The sequence below is a fragment of the Myotis lucifugus genome, unplaced genomic scaffold (assembly GCF_000147115.1).
Source record: "Myotis lucifugus unplaced genomic scaffold, Myoluc2.0 scaffold_578, whole genome shotgun sequence".
Lineage (NCBI taxonomy): Eukaryota > Metazoa > Chordata > Mammalia > Chiroptera > Vespertilionidae > Myotis > Myotis lucifugus.
The window spans coordinates 191,792-215,176 of NW_005871626.1; the positions used below are offsets into that span (position 1 = coordinate 191,792).

A 23,385-nucleotide genomic window follows, 5' to 3' on the forward strand; every position below is an offset into this window, starting at 1 on the left:
AGTTGGATATCCCTCTCACAATCCGGGACTGCTGGCTCCTAACCACTCGCCTGCCTGCTTGATCGCCCCTAACTACCCCCCCCCCCCCGCCAGCCTGATCACCCCAACTGCCTCTGCCTGCCAGCCTGGTCGCTCCCAACTGCCCACCCCCGCTGGCCTGGTCGCTCCCAACTGCCCCCCCGCTGGCCTGGTTGCCCCACGCAGCCTGCTGTTTGGTCGTTACTGTTACTGTGTCGGCGTCCTGGACAATTTGCATATTCCTCTATTATTAGTATTTAGATAAGACTGACTTAAAAAAAAGTTTATTGATTTTTTTTTTTAAATCCTCACCCAAGGATATTTTTTCCATTGATTTTGTAAAAGAGTGAAAGGGAGAGACAGAGAGAAACACCGATGTGAGAGAGAGACATAGATCAGTTGCCCCTCGACCAGGGCCAGGAGCCTGCAACCAGGGTCTGCGCCCTTGACAGGAATCGAACCCGGGACCCTTCGGTCCGCTGGCCGATGCTCTATCCACTGAGCCAAACCAGCTAGGGCAAGTTTGCCGATTTTGAGAGAGAGTGTTAGTGAGAGAGAGAAATAGAAACATTGATCACCTGCCCCCTGCATGCCCCTACTGGGGATCGAGCCCACAACCTGGGCATGTGCCCTGACCGGGAATGGAACTGGTGACTTCTTGGTACATGGGACGATGCTCAGCCAACTGAGCTACACTGTCCAGGCCCAATAACACTGACTTTTATTATTTTTATTTTTTTAAATAAATTTTTATTGATTTCAGAGAGGGAGGGAGCGAGAGAAACATCAATGAGGAGAGAGAATCATGGATCTGCTGCCTCCTGCACGCCCCCTACGGGGGATCGAGCCCACAACCCGGGCATGTGCCCTTGGCTGGAATCGAACCCGGGACCCTTCCGTCTGCAGGCCGATGCTCTATCCTCCGAGCCACAACAGCCAGGGCTTCCCATTGGTTTTTAAGAGAGAGTGGAAAGGAGGGGGAGAGACAGAGAGACAAACGTCAATGTGAGAGAGACACATCCGTCGGTTGCCTTCTGCACGTGCCCTGACCAAGGCCAGGCATCGGGATGGAAACCGCATCCGAGGTCCATGCCCTTGACTGGAATCGAACCCGGGACCTGTCAGTCCACTGGCGACGCTCTATCCACTGAGCCAGGCCGGCGAGGGCTTGCGTCTCCCCTTTATTCACCGTGATTGCTCTTCCTGTCTGGGTCCCCTTCATCACCCGCCCGGCCCTTTGTGGGGGCGCCAACACCCCACCCCACCCCAGCAGCTTCTAGGAGCAAAATTCAGAGCGACTGGGACCTGGGAGGGAATCGCTCACATCTTCCCTTGAGGCCCCGACCTGTCTGACAGCCAGGCCTCCCTTCCCCCGCACCCCCGTCTCACCCCCCCGCCCCCCCCACCTGGTCTCAATGCCCAGATCCAGGTGGAAGTGATCCCGCCTCAGCCCCTGGATTCTCCCACTTCCTGCGCCAGCAGCCCCAGCCGACCTCTCAGTGTGGTTTTGGTTTAGCTCACACCTCTGGGTCTGGCCTCGCAGCCGCCCCGACCACACACCTTAGCAGAGGGGAGGGGAAATTCAGACAGCGTCTCACTAGTCCTTTCAACAGCAATGTGCTTTTCCCCCAAAAAAACCTTTTTTTTTTAATGTATATATTTCTTTTAGCCCTGACCGGTGTGGCTCAGTGAATAGAGCGTCGGCCTGCGGACTGAAGGGTCCCAGGTTCGAATCCAGTCAAGGGCATGTACCTGGGTTGCGGGCACATACCCAGTGGGGAGTGTGCAGGAGGCAGCTGATTGATGTTTCTCTCATTGATGTTTCTAACTCTCTATCCCTCACCCTTCCTCTCTGTAAAAAATCAATAAAATATATTTTAAAAAATGTGGTTTTTTTATTGATTTGAGAGAGAGAGAGGGAGTGGGAGAGAAACATTGGTGAGAGAAACATCCATGATGAGCAAAAATTATGGATCGGCCCTGACTGGTTTGGCTCAGTGGATAGAGTGTCGGCCTGTGGACTGAAGGGTCCCAGGTTCGATTCCGGTCAAGGGCATGTACCTTGGTTGCAGGCACATCCCCAGTAGGGGGTGTGCAGGAGGCAGCTGATCGATGTTTCTCTCTCATCAGTGTTTCTAACTCTTTATCCCTTTCCCTTCCTCTCTGTAAAAAATCAATAAAATATATTTTAAAAAATGTTTTTTTTTATTGATTTGAGAGAGAGAGAGGGAGTGGGAGAGAAACATTGGTGAGAGAAACATCCATGATGAGCAAGAATGATGGATCGGCTGCCTCCTGGACGCCCCCCTTCTGGGGATGGAGCCTGCACCCCCGGGGCATGTGCCCTGACCGGGAATCGAACCGGGGACCTATGGGTGCCTGGGGCGATGCTCCACCAGCTGAGCCACACCGGCCGGGGCCCCCGTGCCTTTTGTTTCGTTTCGTTTTCCTGTCCTTTGTCATCCCTCCGCGAAGCTTTTCCACATCTCGCAGCTGGAATGGCTTTCTCTTCCTCTGGCCTGGACGGACAGGCCTTCCCAGCTGGAGTTTGTTTCCTGGGTGTGTGTGTGTGTGTGTGTGTGTGTGTGTCAAGTTCTCAGGTCTGTATCGTCCATAATGGTGACTCAACAGTGGAAACCAAGAAGGGTTATGAATGAGTCGATTCTGGTGCCAGAGGCGGTTCATTCATTTGGGCCAGCTCTTTGATGTTCTTGCATCACCCACATGAGAGGGAAAACCACTTATTTTAAACATTTTCGGCTCCTCTGCCGTATGGCGTGTCAGAGCAGCCAGGGAGTGAATTGGGCTTTTTACAATCACCCGACCGCGCTTTTATGGAGCCCGTGAACTTGCAAGTAACAGCTACAGAAGGTTGTCATCAGCATGAAGCAAAAAAATTAAAAAGGCACTTGACCTAGAGGTGCCCTTCTTGAAAACGTGGGATCAGGCCCTACCCGGTGTGGCTCAGTGGATAGAGCCTCGGCCTAGGGAGGGAAGGGTCCTGGGTTCGATTCCGTGCCAGGGGCACACGTGCCTGGGTTGTGGGCTGGATCCCCAATAAGGGGGCGTGCAAGGAGGCAGCCGATCCATGATTCTCCTCATTGATGTTTCTCTCTCCTCCTCTCTGAAATCGATAAAAATCTGATGAAGATAGATACAGAGGCAGAGAAGCATGGAATAGACTGTCAAATTACAGCGGGAAGGCTGGGGAGGATTGGGGGGGAGGTAAGAGATCAATTGAAGGACTTGTATGCATGCATATAAGCATAACCAATGGACGCAAGACACGGGGGGGGGGTGAGGGCATGTGGGGGGGGGCGGGGGAAGGGCAATGGGGAAAAAAAGGAGACATATGTACTACTATTTGTAATACTTTAAACCAGTGGTTCTCAACCTTCCTAATGCTGCGACCCTTTAATACAGTTCCTCATGTTGTGGTGACCCCCAACCATAAAATTATTTTCGTGGTTGCTTCATCACTGTAATGTTGCTACTGTTATGAATCGTCATGTAAATATCTGATATGCAGGATGTATTTTCATGGTTACAAATTGAACATAATGAAAGCTTAGTGATTAATCACAAAAACAATATGTAATTATATATGTGTTTTCCGATGGTCTTAGGCGACCCCTGTGAAAGGGTCGTTCGACCCCCAAAGGTTGAGAACTGCTGCTTTAAACAATAAAATAAAATACAAATATATATTTTAAATAAAAGTGGGGTCCGGGGAGTGGCCACCTGCCTGTTCCCGTGGTGCAAGGTGCCTAGGGCACTTGCATGTGAGGAGGAGGAGGAAAAGCTCTGCAAATACAAGCCGGTTCTGGCCCAGGATCCCGTTATAGCTGAACGCCCTCTGGTGAACAATTCTGCAAATTGTGCATAACGGGTTTCCCATTCATCGGTTTCTCATCCACCTGGGAGCTGCCTATGGATGGCCGTGGTTGCTATTATTATTTTTTATTTTTAAAAATATATTTTATTGATTTTTTACAGAGAAGAAGGGTGAAGGATAGAGAGTTAGAAACATCCATGAGAGAGAAACATCCATCAGCTGCCTCCTGCACACCCCGCACTGGGGATCAAGCCCCGCAACCAAGGTACATGCCCTTGAGCGGAATCGAACCCGGGATCCTTCAGTCCGCAGGCCGACGCTCTATCCACTGAGCCACACCAGTTAGGGCTTACTATTATTTTTTAAATGTATATTTATTGACTTCAGATAAGAAAGGAGAGAGATAGAAACAGCCGTGATGAGAGAGAATCATGCATCCGCCTGCCTCCTGCACGCCCCACCCTGGGGATCGAGCCTGCAATCCAGGCAGGTGCCCTGACCTCCTGGTTCATAGGTCAACGCTCAATCACTCTATCTTCCCTTCTCCCTTCCTCTCCGAAATCAATAAAAAATATTTTAAAAAATAAACAAACGAGGGGACAGAGCAAGAGTAAGGACGCGCGGGTGGAGGGAGGCGGGCGTGTGAGCGGAGGGGAGGGTGGCCGCGGCATGGCGAGCACCGCACGGGCAGCTGCCAGCGGGAGATAAGGCGGCGGGTGCGGGGAGCCAGCGGAGGGACGGAGCCGGAGCCCCGGGACCCGGCGCCGGGAGGGAGGGAGCAGGCGGCGCCGGCCACCGCGTCCCGGGCGCGCACGTGGATGCCACGCCGCACAGGCAAACCCGGGCCATCCATCCCTAGGGGAACGCGGACTTCCGCCCCGCTCCGCCCCGCCCACCCAGCGGAGCGCCCAGCCCTAGCGGGACACGTGGGGCCGCACGAAGTAACGGGCCGCCAAACCGGCCACGCCGCCGGCGACGCCCGCGACCGACCCTCCCCGCTGGAGATCGCGCGAGGACACGCCTCCCTCTAGCCCCGCCCCGCCTCTTCCTTTGTTTCCTCCATCTGGAGATATCGCGAGAACGCCACAGCAAATCTCGCGAGCGCGGACTCGGGCCGGCTGGGCTGCTGCTCTCGCGGTGTTTAGGGCGAGACTGCGCCCTTCCTTCCTCCTGGCCGCCCGGCCGCCTTCTCCCCTTCCCCTCCGGGCGTCCCCTCCTTCCTTCCCCGCGGCCCGGCTCCGCGGGCTAATATGGTCTCCAGCGATGGACGCCCCCAGTGCAGGTCAGTGCCGTCCGCCGCCTGGGGTCCGGCGCCGGGTCCCTGTGTGTTTCTTCGTCCGGAGTCGCCCGCCCAGCGCGCGGGCCTCGGGCTCGGGTCGCTCCCCGAGGCCTCCCTCCGGGGCCCGGTCCGCCCCGGGCCCCCTCGCGCCCGGGTCCCGCCGGCTCCTCGTCCCGTTAGGGTCGGGGAAGGGCGGGGGCAGGGTCTCCAGGGCCCTCCCCGCGTCCTCGCCCCACGAAGCGGAGTGGAAGCCGGTCCAGGCCGGGCGGCGGTGGGCTAGGCCCCCGGGCGGGCCACGCACGGCGGCGCCGGGCCTGCACCTCGGGGTCCCCGCTCCGTCGGGTCAGTGTGGTTCGGACGGCGCTGCAGGCGGGTCCTCCGGGTTGGTCTCCCCCTCGGACCGAGGGCGCCCGGCCAGGCCGAGGGGGCTGCGCACCCACCGCCGGGAGCGCATCGTGCCTTCCCCGCGAGGCCGCCCCCGCCGCCCCCACACCCCCCGGGACATCCGGACCCCCGAGGCCCCAGCCTTCGTGGTTCAGTCTCCGTTCGTGCAGAACCGGGAAGAACGCGTCCTCCTTTAGGGAGAAGCGGCCCGTTCACCCGAAGGAGTTGTTGCACTTTTGCTTTCATTCTCCAGGCCTGTTGGGGTCTCTCTTACCTGTTACGTGTTGGGTTTTGATTTTGCCCATGTTGTCGAATGCATTCTCATCTTTTTTTTTAAAAAAAAATGTATTTTTATTGATTTCAGAAGAGAAGGGAGAAGGAGAGAGAGTTAGAAACATCCATGATGAGAGAGAATCGTGGATCAGCTGCCTCCTGCACGCCCCCCACTGGGGATGGAGCCCACAACCCGGGCATGTGCCCTTGACCGGGAATCGAACCTGGGACCCTTCAGTCTGCAGGCTGATGCTCTATCCCAGCGGTTCTCAACCTGTGGGTCGCGACCCAGTTGGGGGGGTGTCGAACGACCCTTTCGCAGGGGTTGCCTAAGACCATCGGAAAACACATATAATCACATATTGTTTTTGTGATGAATCACTGCTTTCATTATGTTCAATCTGTAACAATGAAAATGCATCCTGTATATCAGATATTTACGTGAGGATTCATAACAGTAGAAACATGACAATGATGAAGTAGCAACGAAAATAATTTTATGGTCGGGGGTCCTCACCGCATGAGGAACTGTATTAAAGGGTCGCGGCATTAGGAAGGTTGAGAACCACTGCTCTATCCACTGAGCCTAGCCAGCTAGGGCGCATTGTCATCATCTTGTCCTCTGATGCTTTTTTATTTTTAAAGAAAAGTCAATCCGTGTATCCTAATTGGGGCGTTCTCGGATTGCCACCTGTTTATGAAATATCCGGGACGTGCCTTCCCCAAACATGCCCGTCCTTTAAGTCAGGGGTCCTCAAACTACGGCCCGCGGGCCACATGCAAATACAAATATTGTATTTGTCCCCGTTTTTTTTTTTTACTTCAAAATAAGATATGTGCAGTGTGCATAGGAATTTGTTCATAGTTTTTTTTTAAACTATAGTCCGGCTCCAACGGTCTGAGGGACAGTGAACTGGCCCCCTGTTTAAAAAGTTTGAGGACCCCTGCTTTAAGTCATTCTCATTGTCCCTTTCCGGTTATTCTTTGTTACCACATTTCAGTACTTAATTCTGTTACCGGTTTTTACTTGATAAGAATTGGGGTTGAGAGATGGACTGTGCAATGCAGTTCCCTTCTCCCTTCTCCCTTCCTCTCCGAAATCAATAAAAATATTTTAAAAAATAAACAAACGAGGGGACATGTGACCTTTTATGTTTAAACGAGTGGCCCGGTGCACGAAATTCTCAGGGGATGTCCGACTGCCGGTTTAGGCCCGATCCCTCTGGCAATTCGGGACCACTGGCTCCTAACCACTCACCTGCCTGCCTGCCTGATCGCCCCTAACCACTCTGCTTGGCCGGCCTTTCTCTCCTCCCACCTGCCCCCGAACTGACCTACTGACCCCCTGCCGGCCTGCTCACCCCCAACTGGCCCCCCCCCCCCGCCCCCCATCCCCGCTGGCCTGATTGCCCCCAACCGCCTCTGCCTCAGCCCTGCCACCATGGCTTTGTCTGGAAGGATGTCTGGAAGGTCTCCTGGTCTAATTAGCATATTACCCTTTTATTAGTATAAATGAATAAAAAATAAAAAATTTGAGTTCATCGGTGGCTGTAGCCGCATTTCAAGTAGCTCAGCAGCCACATGTGGCTCATTGCACAGGGTGTAAATATAACATTTTTATCATTGCAGAAGATTCTGTTGGATCAAGTTGATTTCCAGGTATTTTCCCTTTGAGTAAAGTCCTTTGTAACTGTTTAATTAACGTATATTTTGTTGTATTTTATTTTTCAGGATACACCTTTGAGTACCTTATTGAAACGTTAAATGACAGTTCACGCAAGAAGTTCTTCAATGTACCTAAACTTGGAGGCGCCAAGTATGGTAATGTCGCTTCCGTTTCTTGGGCTTCTTTTGTTTCTGATAAAATGCTTTTGTCAAGTCGAGCTGGGAAAAATAAATAAATAAATCTATGCCCACTGTGTTGTCAAACGTACAACTACACGGAGCTCTAACATTTTTAAAACTTTTGGGACCACTTTTATTTGAGAAAGATGTAGGCCCCTGCTTTAACTTCTCATTTAAAAATCTACGTTAATTAAGCAATGATTTATTTTTTTTAACCCGTGTAAACTACCAATGCAATTTTAAAAAGCCTGACTGGTGATTCTACAGCTGTTTATTGTATATTTTAATTTTTCAAGTGAACAATGCCCATACTTCTTTGTCGCGGATTTGAGTTTTTCTCCGGGGCTGGCCGTGGTGCCCGGCCTGTGCACCCACACTGTGCCAGACCTTTGCAGGCACTTGATCGCGGTCCAGCCTTTCACTGAGGTTCCCGAAGCGTGAACTTGGCTGAGCCCCAGGGCACTGGATGGAAGGCTTGGCTTTCGTGACAGTTGAGGGACTTTCTCAACCAGGTCAACAAAGGGAAGACCTGTTTGGAGGTCTTATTGTTGTCACAGTTTTTAGTAAAAACTACTTGATAGTTAAATGTCAAATATATTGACATCAGTTTTGGAGAGAGCTTTTCTTTACCTTGTCTTTTGTTTTCCTTCTCCCGTTATTTAATTAAGAAGATTGCTTTTGTGTGTGTGAGCGAGAGAGAGAGGGAAGCATCGATGTGAGAGAGGAGACACAGTGATTGGTCGCCTCCCGCACATGCCCTGACCAGGGGTGGGGAGCAAACCCACAGCCCAGGTATGTGCCCTTGACCAGGAATCCAACCTGTGACCCTTCAGTGCTCTAACCATTGAGCACATGGGCCAGACCTTTATCTGTAGACACTGATGGACTTGAACGTTCTAGATTGCCACTAGCAGTGTTATCTCGTACATTATGAGAAGACTTAGATGTTCTGGAGTATCTTGGAAGATCCTGTCTTAGAATTCTGTTGCCATTCAACAGCAGACAGCTCACCGCCGCGATTGCCTTTTCAGTGACGGGGGCTGCCTGGCATTCCAGTGCAGTGACTGCAGCCTCGGAGTCTGCGTGGTTCTCTTAAGGAGATCTTTGAATTTGGAAATACATCTCTTTCTGTTGTAAGAGAGCCTGGCCTTTTCCGATGGAACTGGGACTTGAGTTGATGTGAAATGGGTCGCAGGACCGTCAGCGCCGGGGTGAGACTGCACAGCATGGCGGGAACACGGGGAGACGGACGGGAGGCTGGCCTGCGGTCGGGAACCCAGAGCAGCTGCGCGGGAGGCCTTCCGCCGGCCTGACCCCGGCCCCTCTCCCTTTCCGCTGTCTCCCTCACCCTTTCTTTTTTCCCTTTTCTACCGGTTTTTTTAACCACAGGACTGGCTGGTCCTGCAGTAGAGGCAGGACTTGGCATTCCCAAACTGAAAGAAAATCTTTAATTTTGGGGGAGAGTTTCTGTGGTTTAGAAGAAATTAGATTGGGGTTGAGAATCACACAAAGACAGGACCATTACAGACGGCAGAGACTGGCTTGTTTTGATGCAGATGTGCTGCTTTTTACAAAGAGGCAGTAAATGCTGTTTGTAACCTTTTTTCCGTAACACATCACATCGTGAGCCTCTTCCATCCCCTAAACGCCGGCTTCTGTCCCTCGGTGTCGGATCCCCCGGGCCAGGGAGCCTGGGCTGCTGGGAGGGGTGCCTGTGGGAACGCATCGGCTCAGTTCGCAGGCCCTCGAATGGGGAGGTCCTTGCCAGCTTCTTCCTGTTCACAAGTAAAGCTGCTGTGGATGTGCGATGTGTGAGTTTTGATGCTTATCATGTAGATGGTTGGGTTGAAAGCGGGGTGTTCTCTCCACCCTCAGCAAATGCTTTTCCTCTTGCACTTTCACTGTACGTCCTCTGTTCCAGTCTGCACTCCTGCATATAAGGAACAAAAACTCCCTTAGCTCAGCGCTCAAGGCAGAAGTTGCGTTTGCTGACGTCCAAGGACGAGGACAGCAAGCCCAGCCTCGTGGGAACCCGCGATTCTCAGCCAGAGTCTGTTCTGCTCGTCACTGTCGCTGCCTGGGCCCTTTGTCCCTGAGTCCGTGAACATCTCTCCAGGCTTCTCTCTACAGCCCCTGACGCTGGGTAGCGTCCTACGCAGCCACTGCGGCCACATGTGGCGACCGGCTCACCAGCCAGTTAAGACAGTCCCTCTGAGGACTTTCCCACCACCGTGTTCACCTGCTTAGGCTGGGCTTGCCAGGTGTCTGGCTGGGACAGGGGTACGAGTCCGAGTTTTCTATCTTTCTCCTCTGTGGGCTCTGGAGAGGCCTGTGCGTCGGGTAGGGATGGCCTTTACCCGCCCGATTCCACTCGCCAACCCTCTGCATTGTGTCCAAGGTCTGTTGGTGGTAACTCTGCTTCTGCTGACAGTCTCTGTTGTAGGTTAGGCCTTTGGTGATAAAGAGCAGACACCACCGGGTCAGGGGCAGGAAGGCTCACTGTGGGGACAGCGCTCCCCGGCCAGCGACACGTGGCTGCCTCTTCGAAGGTGGCCGAGGGCCAGGACGCTCCTTGTTTTTTCTCTCGGGTTTCAGATTCCCGCCCCTCTGCTCCCTCTGCTCCACTGCAGACAAGCCTCTGCCTGTGAGCTCTGCACATGGCCCTGGCGGTAGCTCAGCCCCTGTGGCAGCTCAGCCCTGGCTTCGCTCTGACCCCTCTCTGGTCTGGTCTGTGCTGATGGCAGGTCCCTGAGTGAGGGGCCCAGTGCTGCAGTGTTTTTTCTCACAGGCTGTTGGTCGTTGGCCTCCAAGGGCTTGGTCTTGCTTCAGGGCCGTGGCCAGGGAGGAGTGGACACTGAGGACCGCATCCCATGGAGCAATGGGGGCGGCCCCTGGGAGCACAGGGCCGGCTGCCTGCTACCAGGTGAATGAGGAGAGTGTCTGCACCTTCATCTGTAACAGTTTTTCTTGTTTCTTCTGTTGGTCAGTGAGTGACAGGATAATCTTAAGCAGGAATCTGTGTGCTCTTCTGCCTTTTTTCACTCTCTCTGGCAGTCCATGAACAAAGGCTGGTTCTTACTGGGAATCGGTGCCGTCCAGCCGGGAACGGGCTGGAGACAAGCACGCAGACGCGGTATGAGCTCACCCAGGGTCTTGTTTTCTTTGTTAATCCTCATCCCAGGATCTTTTCCCATTGATTATGTTTTTTAGAGACAGTGGAAGGGAGGGGAAGAGAGAAAGAGAGACATGGATGTGAGAGGCCTTGGGCTGGGGATCGAACCTGCAACCCAGGAATTGAACCTTGACCAGGAATTGGCCTAACCACTGAGCACACCTGCCAGGGCTCACCCAGTACCGTTTCTCCAGGCTCCTGGCCTTGAGCAGCTTCTGAGGTTTGCCTGGAGCTTCTCTGGTGCTGCTGCTCCTGGCCGAGGCCTCGCGTGAGTGCGCCCGCCCTTCCGTCTGGGGCGCTTCTGCCTCGTCTAGTTGACCTGGACCAGCCCCTGTTAATACTGATGTCGCCCGTGGGTGGTTTCTCCGTCCACAGGGATCTCACAGAGCCGGGGGCATCGTCTGCCTGTCTCACTCCCTTGCTGGGGGATGGCAGGGAAGACGGCCTGTCTCCACCTCACAGCGATGAGGAATGGCCTCTAGGAACTGAGTGATTTGCCTGCAGTCGCACCCCTTCCAGTGAAGAGCTTGGCCTTAGACCCTGTCTTCTACTTCAGCGCCACGTTCCCCGGTTGGTCTGGCAGCGACAGAGCTGCTGTCTATTGATCACGGACTCCGTTCCTCCTCCGTGGTGGAGGGGACCCTGGAACAAGGCTGGCTGAGCCTCTGCTCGGAAGACCTACCGTCCGGGCCGCAGGCCGTGCCCACGAGGACACGCATCGCACGGGAGCCGGCCCTGGCGGCACTGGCAGGCAGAGGGCAGCTGCTCGTGCCAGCGGGTGATGTCGGTGGTGAAGAATGTTCTCCTGAGGGATTCCTGGGTTTTAAATGTTAAATGTCATCAGGTGGCAGCTGTGACCTCTGCCCTGAGCGGTGGGTGTTGCCCAACCTCAGGAGCAGCCTTTAGTCCTGATGAGCTAGGTCTGCACCTGGGGGCCGGCTGGACCTGCCTCACGCCCCCCTGACCCCGGGCAGTGGCAGGCTCTGGGGCCCCGGCTCCTGCGGGTCGTCCTCCCCCGAGCGCTTGGCCAAAGCGAGCCTGTGACCCGCTCATTTGGGAAGTGACAGCACAACCGTCCACTGCTCCAGCCGCAGCCCCCAGCCTGTCCTGTCCCCACGGGTCTGTCTGATCTGTGGTTACAGGTTAGCTTTCCGGACTCGGGATCCTGGAGATTCCTGGGTGGGAGGGGCGGGGTTAGCCCAGTCAGTTTCTGCTGGGGCCTGGGCCCCCCCAGCGCTGGAATTCAGTCCGTCGCATTGGTGGGTGCTCCATGGGCGGCAAATGCACGACGGCTCAGGCAGCGTCCTTGTGCTGCAGACACAGATAGCAATGGGCACGAGTGGGCAGTACAGGACAGCGCCTCCGGGTAGCAGGCGCGGTTCCATCACAGGCTACAGCAGGGGACGGTCAGTGTAAACGGTTACTGACGGTGCAAGGACAGCAGTCCCCCCCCTACCCCCTGTGAACGTGGTTCCAGAAATAAACAGTTCCTACGCCTTAGGCTGTGTGCTGGGAGGAGTGGGGAGGTTTTGGGCCCTCCCGCTCCATTCCTCCCGGAATATGAATATTCGGTGTCTCCATGCTGTACACGCTCCCGCTGTTCGCCGCTGAGCAGCCGTCCCGCCATCGATGGCGTGTCGCGGTGCTGGTGGTGCTGTCACCTGATTCTATGACAGACCCAAAGCGCAGGGGGGATGGTGCTGGCGATGCGGACGTGCCAGAGAGAAGCCTTAAGGCGCTTCCTTTATGTGGAAAGGGAACGTTTTCATATGTTGAGGTTGCTGAGCTGTGGGGTTGAATGACTCCTCTCTGTGAAACTGCCCAGTTTATAAACTAACCTTTACCACCAGTGTGTGCTGGTGCACACCGGAAAAAACAGTCCATCCGAGGGCTGGTGCGGTCCTGGCCCGACCCTGCGGGTGAGGGGACTGTCCGGGTGAGAGGTGAGGGGTGCCGTGCGGGGGCTGGCGGAGACACGCTCGGAAGGAGCCCCGACCTCGGGAGAAGGTGCGGCTCAGCCTCTAGATCGCAGAGACGTGAGCTGTGTGGCCGGACGAGCTGGGCTGGGGCGCAGGGTGCTGTGGGCACTGAGGGCCGGGCTGCGGGCTCTGCCCTCCCGGGCGCAGGGTGCTCGCTGGTGGACAGGCTCCCTGGCTGCTGGGCTGTGCTCCCACAGGCGGCCCCTCCAGTGAGGACGCTCATACCCTCTGAGCATCACACGCTGCCTGCCCCGCCATCGGCCGCAGCAGCGCGTGTGCAGGTAGACGCCCCGGGGCACGACTGCGGGGAGCTGGGTGGCCTGTGACCTGGAGGCGGCACAGAGAGAAGGGACGGCTCCCTCCGTTCCTCCTGTTGGAGGGGCGGGGAGGGGAGGGTCTTAGGATTTGCCTCTCCCTGCGGCCTCATGGCCGTGAGGCCTGGTGAGTTAGGGCGGCAAACACAGTGCCCTGTTCCCGTCCGCGACTCGCTTTCCTCGTGGTTGCTTCTTAACTTCACATGTACTTACTGTTCACGCGATAGAGTTAGAACCACTCAGCACAGCCTCTGCTGGGAGCACTGTTCTCAGTCTGTCGGCTGTTTCTTGTGGTAATTTCCTCTATTATGAGAGAACCTCACTTATACAGCTGTTTCTTGAGGGTTTTTTTAAATATGTATATTTTTTATTTCAGAGAGGGGAGAGAGAGAGGAACATCCATGATGAGAGTGAATCGTGGATCGGCTGCCTCCTGCACGCCCCCCACTGGGGATGGAGCCCACAACGCGGGCCTGTGCCCTGGACCAGAATCGAACCTGGGACCCTTCAGTCCGCAGGCCAGCGCTCTATCCACTGAGCCACACCAGCCAGGGATGTGTCTTGATTCTTCAGTTTCTGACAACACTTTCTTCTGTGGAAAGTGAGAATTTGGTGTTTTTCTTCTCTCTCACCTAGACCCTGTGTACCTCTTTCTGGTACAGTTCTTGTGATTTTGGTTAAACCAGTATTCAGTGCTTAGGCTGTTATGAGTAAGGTTCTCAGCTAATTCATGGAGCAGGTGGCTACACCTCGTTTCTCTCACAGCTTTGTGTTTTTTCCTGGGATTAATTGTCTTTTTCATTTGCTTAGTTTGCTGTGTCCTCATCAATAATTCATCCCTGAAAGAACGAACCCCTCCGGTGTAGTCAGGTGACCTGTCAATCAGCGTTTCCCTCCTGGCAGCGCCGCATCTGGACGGGCTGGGCCCTGGGCCTGTTGTCCTGGGCTCCGTGCTCTCCTGTGCTCCGTGCTCTCCTGTGCTCGTTCACCTGCCTTATAGGGCGGGTCCTCCAGTAGCGCCTGTGGCTGACGGGTTGTCGGCCTGGCCACAACTTTAGGTTGGACCTGTTGTCACTTAGAACTCGAGGGGTTGTCCCCTTGCCCAGCCCCTCCGTCTGCACCCTCCGTCTGCAGCCCCTCCATCTGCACCCCTCCGTCCGCACCCCCTCAGTCCCTAGCCCCTCCGTCCCCAGCCCCTCAGTCTGCACCCCTCAGTCCCTCAGTCCCTAGCCCCTCCGTCCCCAGCCCCTCAGTCTGCACCCCTCAGTCTGCACCCTCCGTCCCCAGCCCCTCAGTCTGCACCCTCCGTCCCCAGCCCCTCCTCTCTCGTCCTGGCCTCGGCTTGGTCCCATCGCCTCTGTCCTGTCAGCCCCGCCACTCACCCAGGCGCTGCCGCCCAGCAGGCTTGTTTTGCTTCTCCCTGTCCCTGTGGGTTTATAACTTTTTAATTCCTTTCCTATTACTTTAGTGGGTTTCAGGAGGGAGTAGAGATCGTTGCTGGTGTTACGTTGCATATTTTAGTAGAAATCTTATGAAATCCTTTTTATGAAGATACTCTTAACAAAAACATTCCTGAATGTTGTTTCCAGAACAATTAACCAGATACAAAGTTCACCTTGTGTATTTGCTTCTGTGGTATTTTTCTTCTCATTGTTTCCAGATGGTCTATTTATTTAAAAAATTTACCCGTATCATTCCTCTTGGTTTGGGGACTTCATTCTGTTTCGGATGGAGGTCAGGGCGGAAGCTGATGTTTAGGCGCCTGCTCTTTGTCAGAGGATGTGGGGGCTTTAATGCGCCGGTGAGCGAGGAGGTAGGCACTTCCTCCTGTGGGGGCTGGGGTCCCGTCTCCACGGGGAAGGTCCCCCCACAGCGAGCAGCAGCGCAGCCTCGCGTGCGGCCTCTGCTGAGGCTCTTCACTCTCTTCACTCGCAGCTCCATCCACGGGGAACTGGCGTGAGAATTTCCAAGCATCAAAGTGGGGAGACAACAGTACAGTAACCCACCATGTACCTGACAGTTACCAACATTTTGCCAGTCTTTTGTTCCACATATTCCATTCTTAAACCTGTAAATGTACTTTAGTACACATTTTTCAAAACATTTTTATTGATTTCAGAGAGGAAGGGGGGGGGGGAGAGACATCGATGAGAGAGAGTCATGGGTTGGCTGCCTCCTGCACGCCCCCCACTGGGGATCGAACCCCAAACCCAGGCATGTGGGTTTCGAGTTCGATCAAACCGTGACCTCCTGGTTCATAGGTCGCCGCTCAACCACTGAGCCACATCGGCCAGACTGCATTTCTGGTGTTTGAAAGGGCTTAAAAAAACACACGTAATCTTAGTGCCTTGACTGTATTAGTAAAATTACAAATGACTCCTTACCATGGCATAAAACCCAGTCCGTATTCTTATTTCTACAGTGGGGTGTTGACGTACCCAAACATGAGCCCGTAGCATTTGGCTGCTACATCTTGCAAGGCTCACGTCGGCACCATCCCTCCTCCCCTTCCCCTGCCACCTGTGGGGGGGCACCGGCTCCTTGTCCCGGGTTTGTGGGGTTACTGCTCCGTGGGGGGCACCGGCTCCTTGTCCCGGGTTTGTGGGGTTACTGCTCCGTGGGGGGCACCGGCTCCTCCTGGGTTTGTGGGGTTGCTGCTCCGTGGGGGGCACCGGCTCCTCCTGGGTTTGTGGGGTTGCTGCTCCGTGGGGGGCACCGGCTCCTTGTCCGGAGTTTGTGGGGTTGCTGCTCCGTGTGGGGGGCACCGGCTCCTTGTCCTGGGTTTGTGGGGTTGCTGCTCCGTGGGGGGCACCGGCTCCTTGTCCTGGGTTTGTGGGGTTGCTGCTCCGTGGGGGGCACCGGCTCCTTGTCCCGGGTTTGTGGGGTTGCTGCTCCGTGGGGGGCACCGGCTCCTTGTCTGGAGTTTGTGGGGTTGCTGCCCCGTCGTTTCCCTTCACTGTCGCCCTGTCCCCGTGTTTCCTGCGGACGGGCCGTTAGAGCTGGTGTGGGATTCGTTCAGGTTTGCTTGTTGTTGCAAGAACGCTCTGCAGTGGGTGCTGTGCGTCCTGCTCCGTCCACGGCAGGTGATGTCCCGAGTCCCCAGCCGTGACGCCACGTGGGTGTGGGTGTCGTCACTGGCCCCGCCTTCAGAGGCGTCCACGTGTCACCTGCTGATTCAGCCCCGCTGACCACCGGGTCCCGTCCGGGACTTGGTCCGGTGCCTGGTGCGGTCTCTAACTGGACCCTTTCCTCTGCATTTAGTAGCTGTGGCTCTTCTACGACGATTTCATGACTGAAGTCAGGACGACGGGATTAAGGACCGACTCCCCGTTGTCAGTTTCGGGGTCATGAGCTGCTCCAGCCGCCGCCGCCGTGGTGGGTGCAGGGCGTTCGGTCATTCTGAGCTCAGGGCTGTTCACGGGCGCGACCTCGTTCAGTGAGTGACGGTCATTCCTCCTCCCGGTGCTCGCACTGACCCTCAGTTCCCCGTTCGTCTCCGGGACCTGTTTGCCCCCTGACGAGGTGGCCGGGCTCAGCCTGGGCGCCCCCGAAAGGGGAGGCTGCAGAGACCGCCGCTGGGTCCTTGGGGGTTACGAGGAGCGGACTGTCCTTGTTTCAGGCGTTTCACTGAGCGGCCAGGAGGCACATACTTGTAAGGAAGAGATAAATCCTAAGTTTGTAGCCAGGATTCCAACTGAAGTGTCAGTGATTTGTTTCTCTAACTCGGCCCCTCGGACTGTGCCCGTACCGCCCTTACACGACGCCTTGGATCCGGGCCTCAGGAACAGAAGTGCCTTTGCTTCCTCCTCATGATGCAGGTGGGGCAGTGGTTGTTCACATGGAAAACAGCACAGTAATTGGTCCGCAGTAACACAGGGAGAAGCTGTCGTTTGCCTACTCGCAACTGTAAACCTACTTTTGCCCCACCCTGTATATGTGACAGTTTGAAAATTACAGTGTCCGTGTCAATGCCCGCATCGCCCTCAGTGCGTGTCCTGCGGGAGGTGCGGCCACACCGTGCGGAATAGGTGCTAAGGTCTCCGTCTGTCCTTCCATTGTTCTTTCGGATGTTAATTAATAATATATTTAACATTATGTACTTGCTAGGTAGCAGTGTGTATTATACTGTGCTGGGAGCGTTGTTCACACTGCTTTCCTGGGAAGGATCTGTCCAGGCAATCGAACACGCCTCATCGGGGCACAGGTCTCATGCCTTTAAACCAGGGGTCCTCAAGGTTTTTAAACAGGGGGCCAGTTCACCATCCCTCAGGCCGTTGGAGGGTCGGACTATAGTTTAAAAATAAAACTATGAACAAATTCCTATGCACACTGCACAGATCTTATTTTGAAGTAAAAAAACAAAACGGGAACAAATACAGTATTTGTATTTGCATGTGGCCCGCGGGCCGTAGTTTGAGGACCCCTGGTCTAAACAGCTGCGCGTCGCCCCTCGTGTGGTGACATCTACCCACCAGCCCGCCCTGGGCCAGCCTTTCCGCTGTGAGAGTTTAACACGGCTGAAGACGTTTAGTACTGACTGTGGTTCTGTGGTGCCGAACCCCAGTCATCAAGAATGAAAGATGGTTTTCATGGAGAGAATGTACTCATCTAAGACCCTGATTCCCTTTTAAACTTTAGCCATTTTTGATGGAAACCTTTTAAATCTATTACAAACTTTTACGCAGTTTAACCTGTATTTGTCTTAAAGGAATGTCTTTGTTATTGTGCTGAATTCACATTTTCTGTGGTTTTCAGTGTTTCTTTGTCTTCCCTGAATGTTCGTTTGCACTCATCAGTCTTACGTGCCCAGGTCAGCCTGCTTGTGGGAAGGTCTTGTCCGCTTTTTCAGGGCCTGGCTGACCCGTGGGAGCTCCGCTTGATAGCAGTCCTGGTGCTCACATGGATGGTGCTTTGTTCTGTGTTCACTAAACTAAAATATTTTTAAATTGAGAAAATATTGCATCTGTGTCTTTTTTTAAAAAAATATATTTTATTGACGTTTTACAGAGAGGAAGGGAGAGAGATAGAGAGTTAGAAACATCGATGAGAGAGAAACATCGACCAGCTGCCTCCTGCACATCTCCCACTGGGGATGTGCCCGCAACCCAGGTACATGCCCTTGACCGGAATCGAACCTGGGACCTTTCAGTCCGCAGGCCAGCGCTCTATCCACTGAGCCAAACCGGTTTCGGCATCTGTGTCTTTTTTAAAAAATATGGTTTTATTGATTTTAGAAAGAGGAGGGGAGCGGGAGATGGAAACATCAATGAGAGAAATATCAACGGGCTGCCTTCTGTGCGCCCCCTACTGGTGATCAAGCCTGCAACCGGGCACGTGCCCTGACCGGGAATGTGACCTCCTGGTGCATGGGACGACGCTCAGCCACTGAGCCACGCCGACTGGCAGTGCATCTCTATCTTTAACTTTTTGTTATTTAAATCTTTATAATACACTAGAGGCCCTATGCGTGAAATTCATGCAAGGGGCTCTGCCCTCGCAGCCCCGGCTTGTCTGGAAGGTCGTTCTGCCATCTGGTCCAATTAGCATATTAGCTCTTTTACTAATATAATGCCTAGTTATGACTTTTCTTAATATTTTCTCTTGAATCAGATGTCCTGCCTTACTCCGTACGGGTCCTGTTGGAGGCTGCGGTGAGGAACTGTGATGGCTTTTTGCTGAAAAGGGAAGACGTCCTGAACATCCTGGACTGGAGAGCCAAGCAGAGCAATGTGGAAGTGCCCTTCTTCCCCGCCCGCGTCCTCCTCCAGGACTTCACGTGAGCGACAGCCTTCCTCACGAGCGCGTTTTCAGGGTTTCCTTTATAAGAGTCCCTGACTTGGATTTTGAATATTAGTTTATAAGTTTTTAAAAATTGCCCTTTCTAGCCCTAGCTGGTTTGGCTCAGTGGATAGCGTTATTTTTTTAAAAATTGCCCTTTCTAAACTGAAGCAACTCTTTAAAAATTAGGTGCTTGTTTCTTGTTTTCTTTATTTCACAACTACTCTTGTTTAGCTGCGTACTTGTCGTCTCCACCAGCTCAGGCTTTTCAGACTTCAGGTCACACGTGATGGCCTGCCCCTCCCTTCCTTCCAGGCCTTGCCCATCGTAGTGACTGCAGGGTGGTCTCCCGTCTGTCCAGGCAGAATCTAGGCTTGCCCCTGCTTCCTGTTTCCTGCTTCCTCCGTATGTGATCCAGTCCGTGTAGACCCACGGTCTCTTGAATGGCCTGCCTGCCCTGGTGTCAGGGATCCGTCGCTAGAAGAGGTGCCCTTTTGATGGTGTCAGCTGAGGCGCAGGCGTGAGCAGGCAGAGAGCACACCCTCAGCCCCTCGGGGACCGGGTCTCCTACGCTGCTCTGGGCTCTGTCGTTGCTGCTGTCACGGCAGCCACTGCTGTATCTTCCCTGCAAAGTCCTGGAGAGCAGCACTCGTCTTGTAGGGCCTCGCACCCCGAAGGCCTTTGGTAGATGCTGTTGCCTGGCGGCTCGGGAGGTGCCTGTGTCTGTCGTGGGTAACGAGGACCAGCAGGCGGGCACCGGGCTGCGAGGGCCTGGGCCAGGGAGCAGGCGGGGGTCGCACGGCATCGAAGGCCGTCCCCGAAGTCCTCTTCTGTCGGAAGCTCACCTCGTGTGTTGCTTTCGGCACATCTACCTCTGAGCGCCGAAGGTCTCAGATAATCCTGTGTGAACTCATTAACCCAGGGTGCTTCCAGCTTTGGGCAACACGTCCATTGTCAAGCACGAATGCAGATGGAAAAGGGGTACTTCTTATTTTTTAATTATTTTTTTATCTTTTTAAAATACTTTTTATTGATTTCGTAGAGGAAGAGAAAGGGAGAGCGAGATAGAAACATCAATGAGGAGAGAGAATCATTGATTGGCTACTTTCTGCACGCCCCACACTGGGGATCAAGCCCGCAACCTGGGCATATGCCCTTGACCGGGATCGAACCCGGGACCCTTCAGTCCGCAGGCCGACGCTCTCTCCACTGAGCCAAAGCGGCCAGGGCAGGGGTACTTGTTAAATACAGATGAGTGAGTGCGTCCTCCTGGCGGGAGCCTGTGTGAAGGAACCGCTGGAGCTCACGTGCTCCTTCTGCTTTCAGGGGGATCCCGGCCATGGTGGACCTCGCCGCGATGCGGGAGGCGGTGAAGACGCTGGGAGGGGACCCTAAGAAAGTCCACCCCGCCTGCCCCACAGACCTCACGGTCGACCACTCTCTACAGATCGACTTCAGCAAATGGTACCGTGATGCAGAGGCCGTGACGGCAGTGTGCAGGCGGGCGTCACCCGCTGGCGTGTGGCGTAGCGGGAAGAGGGGGGAATTCATGCCCGTTTCCTACATGTAGTGTTGGCTGACACGTAACGAGAGAAGCTGGTGACAAGTTTAGTTGTGATTGTTTTTGCTGGGTCTGAATTATTATCCTGTTTGTTTCTGCTGCCACTTTTGGTGGAAATGTGCAGGGAGCCTAGAGCCTGATTTTCTGGCTACGACTGCAGCTTCATATCCACTAAAGGAAGTTTTTTCTTTTCTTTTTTTTATTTTTTTAAAAATATATTTTATTGATTTTTTACAGAGAGGAAGGGAGAGAGATAGTTAGAAACATCGATGAGAGAGAAACATCGATCAGCTGCCTCCTGCACACCTCCTACTGGGGATGTGCCCGCAACCCAGGTACATGCCCTTGACCGGAATCGAACCTGGGACCCTTCAGTCCTCAGGCCGGCGCTCTATCCACTGAGCCACACCGGTTTCGGCAAAAGGAAGTTTTTTCATTTCCTTCCAGAGGGAATAGGGAGACGTGAGCCATGACTGTCGTTAATTAGTTGGTGATTGAAAGCACTGAGCTCACTCCCTAAAGCTCTGGTTTCCTCCACTGGAAACGCTACATTCAGAAGGGCCCTTGACCATAGTCAGACGAGAGAAGACGTGGTGCTCACGCTCTCGGGCGTCCTGGGTCAGACAGACTCCTCAGCTGCGAGCTGCCCTCTGCTGGAGCGGTGGCTCGGCGGCGGCTCCGTCGGGGGTGACGGCACCTCCGTCTTGCCCAGTCGCTCCCCTGTGACAGGAGCGTGTGGACACGGCTCTACTGGGCACTTAGGTTACGTTTCCTCCGTTCGTCGCAGTGACCCGGGTCTCGCGTGCGTGCTTTTGTGACCTGACATTTGCGTGGCTGGTGTGTGTTTTGAAGAGCTAAGTGTCTGTCCCTTCTAACTGGCTTCTGTTCCCTTGTTTGGAATGACAGTGCGATACAGAACGCGCCCAACCCTGGAGGCGGGGACCTGCCGAAAGCCGCCAAGCTCTCGCCACTCAAAGCGCCGCCCAGGAGGCTGCCCTGCCGAGGCCCAGCCGCCTGCCGGGGGCCCTGCGATCCGGGGGAGCCGAGCCTGGGCCGCGGCGCCGGGAGCCCGTCCACGCAGATCGAGAACACCCCCCTGCTGTGCCCTTTCCACCTGCAGCCAGTGCCTGAGTACGTCTTCTTACTTCTCATCACTGCTGCTTGTTTCTCAGGGAACCCGTTTGCCCCTTTCTCCCCCCCCCCCCCCCCACAACACACAACCATGCTCTAGGCTCGTACTGCCTGTGCAGGAGATGCTGCCGTGTGCGTCCTGTGTCCAGCAGACCAAGGCCGTTAGGTCTGCCTCTGTTCCTCGGGAAGGGACCCTGAGGTTTCCCTGTAAATATGTTTAATTTCCTGACTCATGCAGGCAGAGAAGTTTGCTGCGTCTTAAACAGAGAGCTTTTCTTCTGGTGAACGTGTGCCATTCACACGCTCATCATTCACTCATCTTCCTTCTGTGAATTCCCCATTTATAGTTCTCGCTTTTTTTCCTACTTGGAGAGTTTTATTTTTCCTTACTCCATAATACTGTTGTCGTTATGTGTGTTATAACCTGACTGAGCCGTTCCAGAGAAGTGGTGGTCTGAATGATAGCAGGGAAAAGACTCCTATTCATAGGACTCGGTTCCGTTTCCTAGTAGGTAGTTTATCTACATTAAATTTTCTTTCTTTTAATTTCGGCCGTATTGAGTCCATGAACGTTATAGGGACCTCGTGTTCCTCCTTCCTGAGAGCTCAGTATGTTCTGTGGGTCCTTTGCCCTCAATTATGGCATCGTATGTCCTCACCCCTCGTTCCTGCTGCCTAGTGTGCTGACTGTTCAACATCTCCTCACACACAAATTCTTGAAAAGGAGGATTTATTGATTCAAACGTCACTGATTTTTTTGGGTTGTCTTTCTATAACTGGCAGAGCATGAAGTGCTAAGATGGTATATTTTTATTTCTAAAAATCCAATGTGGTGTAACATTTCCCTTCAGTTTTGAGTCTGAATTATAAAGTAGTAAGATGGGTTATATGCAGTCCCGGGCTGTGTAAAAAGGAGAATGTGTGTGTGCTGTGACGTGTCAGTGATGTGTTAACTGCAGGCTCAGGCGAGAGCCGGGGGCAGGAGTGGAAGTCCCTGCCTGACTGATAGAGGGTGGACGGCACTTGATGGCCACAGGTGCTGGGTCGTGGAGGCTCCCGAAGCTGCTCCCCGGCCTGGGAAGTCTCCCGAGACCACTCGGCAGTGAATTATTCACGTGGCCTTTGTCTTGAAAACCCTCCAGCTGAACAGCTGTAATTATCTGGGCCCTGGAGGGCATGTATCATTTACGTTGTATTGATGTTCAGTCAAACCTTAATCACCAGCTGGGCTGGCAGGAAAATGAGCAGGTCAGACCGGCTGTAACGATTTTTAAAAATCATCAGATGCAGTGAGGTCCCTGAAGGTGGGCTCCGTCCTGCTCGGAGGGAAGTGCTTTCTCTCCGAGTTAATGACTCCTGAGCGTAACTGCAGCCCCTGCAGGCAAGCTGCTACCTGCAGGCAAAATAGCCCTTCCGCTCGGACAGAGGAGTGCAGGGTTTGGGCCAAAAGCTCTTTGTAAAGTCGAAGATGGTGCTGACTGTCGGCCACTGCTCCAAGGTGACAGCGCCCTGGCCCGGGCCCGGGGTGGCATGCTCACCCTAACGGTGTGTAAGCTGCCTGCTCCTCCTTGTCATGAGGAATCCAGCAGAACTTACCCTGATTTTAATACGCTTTAGCCACGTCTCCCAGCGATGCCCGTGAAGTGCGGTCTGGGACACGTGGGCGTGGCTTTCCTGTGCCAGCACAGTCCCGATCCTGCAGTCCCTCCTGGTGTGATGTAGGGGCTGCACTGGACGGGTTGTCACGAGTCAGGAAGTGGCCGTTCCCAGAATGCTGTTCAAAGTGTCTAAGAATGGAGACCGGGAAACAAGGCAG

General features: G+C 54.2%; 1 protein-coding gene across 2 annotated transcripts in view; it reads left to right on the plus strand.

The window, feature by feature from the left end:
* The first annotated feature begins 4,988 nt into the window (after positions 1 to 4,988).
* IREB2 (iron responsive element binding protein 2) overlaps positions 4,989 to 23,385 on the plus strand; it is a 37,210-nt gene continuing 18,813 nt past the window's right edge. For both annotated transcript variants that reach the window (XR_002826654.1, XM_006104504.3), the window contains exons 1-5: positions 4,989 to 5,135; positions 7,521 to 7,610; positions 18,710 to 18,875; positions 20,204 to 20,341; positions 21,345 to 21,569. Coding sequence is in view for 1 of the 2 variants with exons in the window: in XM_006104504.3 (XP_006104566.1) it covers positions 5,117 to 5,135; positions 7,521 to 7,610; positions 18,710 to 18,875; positions 20,204 to 20,341; positions 21,345 to 21,569 (638 nt within the window). In the remaining variant the exon portion in view is untranslated. The remainder of the gene's footprint in view (positions 5,136 to 7,520; positions 7,611 to 18,709; positions 18,876 to 20,203; positions 20,342 to 21,344; positions 21,570 to 23,385) is intronic.